Source organism: Atractosteus spatula, chromosome 9 (assembly GCF_055471065.1).
Source record: "Atractosteus spatula isolate fAtrSpa1 chromosome 9, fAtrSpa1.hap1, whole genome shotgun sequence".
In the NCBI taxonomy this organism is placed as follows: domain Eukaryota; kingdom Metazoa; phylum Chordata; class Actinopteri; order Semionotiformes; family Lepisosteidae; genus Atractosteus; species Atractosteus spatula.
Genome location: NC_142714.1, coordinates 51,374,761 through 51,381,711, shown reverse-complemented (window position 1 = coordinate 51,381,711; position 6,951 = coordinate 51,374,761). Strand labels below are relative to the sequence as shown.

The window sequence follows — 6,951 nt, the reverse complement described above, 5'->3', positions numbered from 1 at the left end:
GTTGTGTTTTCTCTCTTCTTTTTTCAGCAGGGAATAAACCTGTTACTTACGATAGTAATGAACACTTTAAGGCTGGTTTCATAACGACAGCTCTAGAGGTGTTAATCTAAATAACATAACCAGGCAGAACAAGGCTAACCGCTGTCTGTGAAAACAAGAGTGTTTGCACACAGACTACGTGGAAAGTTCTACGGTACTGAAAAAAACAACATAGACAATATACTGTAAAACATATTTATGTGAGCATATTTTTATAAATATAAAAATACGGTACGTGGTAGATTTGTGAACTTTTTTTTTTTACTTTGAAGAAAGAACGGTAGCGATGATAAAATATTCGACCTAACCGCATGACGGTTTATAATCTCCTTTTACAGTTATCTTACCCCTGGCCTTTACCAGTCATGGCCTCCTCATGATCCCCATCTCTGAACTGGTTTCATCACTCTGCTCTCCTCCCCACTGAGAGCTGGTGTACTGGTGCACTCTGGCTTCTGTCGCATCATTTACGTGGGGGCTGCACATTGGTGGTGGAGGGGAGTCCTTTGAGTGGAGTGTCCAGAAAGCGCTATATACTGTAAGTGTAAAGAATTATTTTTATTATCGTTCTCAGTATTGAAGACTAAAAAGGTTCAGTTCAAAAGTCAGAATGTCAGTTTAGGTCAATTACTTCAGCCTAGAAATATATGTGGGTATTCTTTTCTGGACTGATTCCAGAGTAACAAAATATTTTCCGATGTAGTGACCATAATTCCCCAAAATCTTGGGGATTCTTGCTTTGCGCCATACTGTAATGCCCAACATATTCTCTCAATCACTCAGCTGTGACGGACCACACGGGGGGCAGGCGCTTCCAGTCATGTGACAGTGGAGGCCGGTCAGCTGACGAGGGAGGGGGTGGGCGTGGCGTGGACTGAGGCTGGCAGGGAGCGACTTGACTTCCGCTTGGTGAGATCGGAATTTTCAAACCTTTAATGCTATTTAACCCAAACTGTAAGATCGCCGCGGTTTGATTTCCCTGCTCGCAGATGAGGAGTGAATGGGTTTAGTGTAGCGTGTAGCACCTGAATCAGGTAGACAGGACGTGCTGATTTAAGGCTTAGGTTCAGGGACAGCCGCTGCCTGATGTTTTTAGTGGGCATGAACCACCCGATAGCTCTTGGAATTTCAAACTGATATTTATTTGTGTATAAAACGGTGTCATCTGTTACAGTTAAAGACGGTTTTGTCGACTAGGAAACATAATGCGTTCATAGTTTCGGCTTAGTCCTTGCTCATTCTTTAATACGGATCCGACCCTTCGCGGTGGCTGTCCGAAACAGATGCTTTATTTCACTCAGATGTAATGTCAACACGCAGAACTCCCTCTTCTGTGCGGCCACTAAATGTTCGTCTGCTCACCCCCATGTGAAGGATACAAGCTGCGTTCTTCTCGTTATGATACTGTTCAGAGAAAAGTATTTTGATCTACAAGATCTCCCATGTATCCCTCCTTGAATCTCTCCTTCGTGTCTTTCAATTTCTCGCCCGATTCCGCGACTTTGAAACTTTTTTTTGGTGTGTGAACACTGGCGATGAATGATTTCTGCAGCAGCGTGGTTAAATGACTTGCGCAACTGATCTAAGGGATGTTCTTTAAAAGTGCGGTACTCAAAATTAATTTCAGGGAGTGAAGCCGGTAGTGCAGGTCGAATCATGTCATTCTTAACGTTTTTTTCCGCAGGAAATTTGCCTGAGGTGTTTTTCTTGAAGGTGTGCTACGTGACTACGAATCAGAAATGACTATATCTCCGACTTTACAAAAAAGAGACCGGGGAAAAATGTAGAGAGTAATAAACAGTAATTTTCCATTTACTCTTGTGTAGATATTAACTATGGAAACAGTTCTAAAGCATTGTACAATTAAAAGAGAACCTACGATAAAAAAAACACATAGAAATCAGGCATCACCGCTAACAACAATAACATTTGATCAGTTCAAACTGTGCATGTAATACAATACCGAGCATGCAGATGGAAAGACAAAAATGTCTTGAGATGAGCTTAAAAATAGCAATGGTCTGAGAAAGCAGACACATTTTGAGCAGGAGTTTCCTGTGATATGGGTATAGACAGAGAGGGCTTGGGAGACAGACCAGAGCCCAACTGCTGCAGAGTTCTGAGGAAGAGTAGAATTAACATGGGTTCCTGGAACAGGGGAATCTTATCCTTTATCCTCTTGTTTTAAATGGAGGTTCTTATTTGTCTGCAGTCTGTTTTAAAAGCAGTTTGTTTTATTGGCCGAATATTAATACCAAACATGCACTGAGGGCCTTCTGCTTTCCTACAATATCATTCACAGATTGTTATAACCTTGTCTAGCTGCTTTTGATTACTGTTAAAAGGGGCAGTGTTCCAGTGTGTTTCGAGTACTGTGCACATAGTTTGCTTGTTCCAGACACCCACAACCCTCAGTGTAAAGAGGTTCCTCCTGTTCACAGTCCTCAGAGCCTCGGTGTTGTGGCTTGTGACAGGTGTGGCACTCATGGACCAGAAGATTCCCTACGATGACTATCAGCTCCCAGTGGTCTTCCTGCCTTCATATGAAAACCCCCCAGCATGGATACCCCCACAGGAGGTATTTTCAGGGACTTGATGTCCCACAGCCCCTGCAGTGTCTAGCAGTCTGTCTTTTACACATCAGACTTTCTTTAGCTTGTTTTTGGTTAAGGTGTTAAGGGTTTGAGGTTAAAAATGGTTGTGATTTAACATTTGCCTTCAGGTGGTCTTCCAGAATTGTGACCTGTGTTCTAGTTTTACATGGGTGTGTCTGAAACCTGCCATGAGAATATTTGAAGCACAGGGACAGCAATTATACAGCTATTCACACCCTTGTGCATCTCAGCTGAATATCACAGACTTTCTCTTTCATTATTACCAATTGTTCTACTTTTTATTCAAGTTTGCATTTGGCTTGACATGCTATTTTTAAGCTAGTAGACCCGCTTAACAAAATATACAATATTACAAAAAAATACATATGACAGTAAAATGAATACAGTTCATCCAGTGTGGGAGTGGCCAGCCCAGGTCTCAGAGAGCTGAGGTCATCGTGGGAACTCGGAAGACCCTGTGGCTTTCCAGGCCCGCAGGTGCTAATTCCTGATTTAATTGATCCAATTAACTGTCTGGGCGACGTGACCCTCAGAAGACGGTGCTGTCAGGTCAGGTCAGGTCAGGGTGAGCTCTGGGGGGCCAGCCCTGCTCCAGTGAAGCCTGTGTGGTCCTGCTCTGTGTGCCGGCCCAGTGCCTACAGAATCCTTCTGCTGTCCCCTCCCCAGCGGATCCACCACCACGACTACAACAACGAGCTGTCGCAGTTTCTGCCGCGGACCATCGTCCTGAAGAAGCCTCCCGGGGCGCAGCTGGGCTTCAACATCCGCGGGGGAAAAGCCTCCCAGCTGGGCATCTTCATCTCCAAGGTGGGCCCCCGGGTCTGCGCTGTTGGAATGGCAGCCTCGTCGTAGCTTGACAGACCCCTCTCCCCCTTGGCGGTTCCCGCCCGTGCTGACGGGCAGGTCCCGTCTCTCTGTGTGCTGGCAGGTGGTGCCCGACTCGGATGCCCACAGGGCGGGGCTGCAGGAGGGGGACCAGGTGCTGTGTGTGAATGACGTCGACTTCCAGGACATCGAGCACTCGAGGGTGAGCCTGCCAGCGCGGCCCCTGCGCTCTTCTCAACTGGAGCACGTGCTCCGCTCAGAGCCCTTGAGGCCTTTCTCACAGGAAGAACTTCGAGTCCCTGTGAACACCAGCCACAGGAGTGGCTCAGTGTCCGTGCTGCCCGGGGTGTTTGAGCTCACACTGCCTTAGTCTGCGTGGTGTGGAAGTTGCACTGCACCTCCAGCTTTGTGCTGGCTGATCGCCCTCTTGCACGATGATTTTTTCTTGCGCGTCGCACATAATGTCATCACTGTAAGCTGTGCCCCTGGGCGCATGCTGAGCAATAAGAATCATTCTGCCAGTACTACGAGTTATGTAGTGTGGCTCGTGCCGCTGCTATGGGTCTGGGCTGGCAGGAGGAGTGAAGCCCTGTGCTGTGTTAACGCTTTCAGTGTTTAAGTGTTCAGGATTATGGTTCTTCATACTTCTTCTGCCCTTATTCCCCTTGCCCTCCCCCAGGCTGTGGAGATTCTGAAAACTGCCAGAGAGATCCTGATGAGGGTGCGCTTCTTCCCCTACAGTGAGTACGGCTTTCGTGCCCCTCCCCAGTACCAGTCTGTCAGGGGCTTTGCTTGCTTTCGTTTCTGTTTATCACCAGTGCACGCTGAATTTGAAACCTTTTCACTTCTGAAAATTGTGCAAAAAAAGAACCCTCCGGCCTCACCAGCCTGAATGTTCAGTGTTTCACAGCCTCTGCTGCTGGCTGATGAACAGATCTTCAAGCGTGCTTGCTGCAGGTGGGCAGAACAGAATGGTTTGCATGCATCGTTATCAAGCCCCAGCAGAATGACACAAGCCCGGCCAGAAGTGAAAGGAGGACGCAGAGCAGGTTTTCTCCCGTCCTCCAGACACGCAGAGGAGGAAGACCTTCAGGCTTCCCCCAGACAGCAGATGGCGAGACCTTGCCGTGGTTCCCAGCCGGGCTCCGCGCCCTGTTGGCGTTGGCGTGTGTGAGCTTGACCTTCTGGCTGGAGGTGGTGTTCACATCCTCTGCCACCACTGGGGAGTGAAGATGAATGCTCCAGTTCTGCACATCCTCGAGCTCTTGTTAGGGGGGAATAATTAAAGGCAGGATGGTTCTCGTGCAATCGTCGTGTAATCCTTAAATTGATGAGTAAGCATGGTTTTGGACTAGTTCATTTTCGGTGAACTACAGGTCCCCTGCACGAAGTCCAGCTCGAAATGATCATCTTTACTACTAATCTTTTTCTGTGCAGAGACGTTCTTGATCAGATACCTAATCTTTTGTGGAATGAGTATAATCACACGAACTATGCAAAACAAGGAGAGCTTTTGAATGCATTCCTAGGTATCCTATCTATTTGGAAGAGTGAATATCTTTCTAGCCTGTGCAGTGCCTTCATGGCTCCTGTCCCGTGTTGAGGGTTTTAATTATTAGGGCCAAAGCTTAATAAGATACTGATATTTACTTGTTTTACCTTTACTCTCGTTTTCTGCTCAGATTACCAGCGACAGAGGGAGAGGACTGTGCACTAGGTGGCAGCATTGCACTGCACCTGTTGGACACACTGGAGCATCTGGAGGAAAGGAAGTGTGTCAGTTTTGCTGGTTCTTCCCTTTGTTTCAGCACAGGGGTCAGCACACCTGGCACAGGGCCCCCTGGGTAGTTAACCGGTCTCTTTAAATGGTTTCAGAGTCACTGAGGCAACACCAGTCTTTTATTATTAATAACATAATCAGATGCTTTTATCCCAAGTATACTAACTCATACAGCCGGTTTATAACTGGAGCAATTTGAGTGCGTTGCCTTGCTCAAAGGTACAACAGTAGTATCCTGCCTAGAATTTGAACCCGCAACCCCCCCAGAACAGGCCTGGAGCTTTAACCACTCTGCCACACTCTTGACTAGAGCTGTGATTCTGAAGTCAGTAGGGGCACTAAGAAAATGTACATATTATTACTGTACTGGCAAAGAATGGAGATTTTAGAGTGTTCTCAGGTCAGTCTGAGACTGAAGTTGTATTATGATGATATGAAATCCAGAAAAGTCTTTATTAAACATGTTATTCCAGGTTTAATTTGAAATGGCTTTGTCTGTTATTTGGCAAGATGAATGTCTACAACAGACGTGAAGGAATAGGAATATGGGAAGAGTTAGGGGTGTGTTTGTGATCGGGAGAGAGAGGCAGAGTAAGACCTCTTAATGAGATGGATTGGAATATCATTTTTTTTTCCTTCAACCAAACTCCCCTGTCTGCATCTGTATATAATTTTTATCTTTTAAAAGATTTACATATTTAAAAAAGGGTGCGTATGAAGTCAAAGAGGTCTGTTGTTTCATCCAGTACAGCACGCTGGTCAGCCTGTTCCTGGGCTTGTGGTATACACTGCTGGGGCGGCTGGAAGCTTGCACAAGCAGGAAAGTGTCCCATTTCAGATTCATGTTGAACTGCCTTGGCAAGTCAGATATCTGATCATCCCTGAACATGCCACCTCACTTTTCCAGAAATGCACAACTGCCACGATCATAGCATTCAGTTGTGAAAAATCTCCATGTTTTTACTGTCTGTAGATAACCTTGTCGCTGACAGATCAAGATCATGAGGCTAATGCATCTTTCTAGGTCACACGTTGGTTATTTTTTACATAAAATGAGGCCCTGCGTTTTTGGAGTAGTTGTTCTAGTGCCCATTGCACATCATGTCAGAAGTGAAAGCAGTTTTAAGCACAGAACATGCCAACGCTTTGACACATCTTCAAAACCTCCTAGCTGACAGGATCAGCTGTTGATATGAATACGGAGCAGATTATTAAACCTGGTTAATCTTGTCCGATTTCTTTTTCATGTCTAACTCTGTGTTACTAACCAGCATTTCCTGCATGTTTCTTCTCCCACTGAGTTCAGATGTGTTTTGAAGTTTTGTCTCTGGCCTACAGGCTCTCCCAGGTTTTAAGGTGTGTTAAGTAGTGACTTTCTCAGTTGTGAAATGTCTCGTTAACAAATACGGCTTACAAGTATTAACTCAGACACCCATAAGGACCTTTAGGAGAGCAGTTATGGGCAAGCAGTTTGCATCACTCTGTCAGTGTGGATAAATTCAGAGAGCTGCAAATCCTTTGGCCTTCTGGTCCCCTGGACAAAAGCCCCCCTGCTGTCTTGTGACATGTAATTTCCAGAAATTAATATTTTTCACTGTAATAGAAGAATGGTGTACACCAAAAATATTTTCTCTCTAATTTTTCCACTATTTCAGTTTTATTACTCTATGAATACGTTCCACTGTTCCGAGA

At 45.7% G+C, this 6,951-nt stretch overlaps 1 protein-coding gene across 4 annotated transcripts; it reads left to right on the top strand.

Moving 5' to 3' along the window:
* Positions 1-496: 496 nt before the first annotated feature.
* pdzd11 (PDZ domain containing 11) lies at positions 497-5,738 on the top strand. 4 transcript variants are annotated; one of them, XM_088924644.1, is made up of 6 exons: positions 497-577; positions 2,481-2,617; positions 3,321-3,461; positions 3,583-3,681; positions 4,159-4,219; positions 5,162-5,738. In XM_088924644.1, the coding sequence occupies exons 2-6, from the start codon at positions 2,525-2,527 to the stop codon at positions 5,194-5,196; spliced, it is 429 nt and encodes a 142-aa protein (XP_088780770.1). In that variant the 5' UTR covers positions 497-577; positions 2,481-2,524; the 3' UTR covers positions 5,197-5,738. The 4 variants fall into 4 exon arrangements, with proteins under 4 accessions (XP_088780770.1, XP_088780768.1, XP_088780771.1 ...); XM_088924642.1 differs by lacking the exon at positions 497-577 and adding an exon at positions 889-948; XM_088924645.1 differs by lacking the exon at positions 497-577 and adding an exon at positions 906-948 and having other exon boundaries at positions 2,514-2,617.
* Positions 5,739-6,951: the final 1,213 nt, after the last annotated feature.

What these genes read in the sequence shown, in the direction of transcription:
- pdzd11 (XM_088924644.1), top strand. Translation starts at nt 2,525, where the DNA reads ATGGACCAGAAGATTCCCTACGATGACTATCAGCTCCCAGTGGTCTTC. An exon ending in TGGGCATCTTCATCTCCAAG is followed by an intron (nt 3,462 to 3,582) that starts GTGGGCCCCCGG and finishes GTGTGCTGGCAG; the next exon opens with GTGGTGCCCGACTCGGATGC. An exon ending in GGTGCGCTTCTTCCCCTACA is followed by an intron (nt 4,220 to 5,161) that starts GTGAGTACGGCT and finishes TTTTCTGCTCAG; the next exon opens with ATTACCAGCGACAGAGGGAG.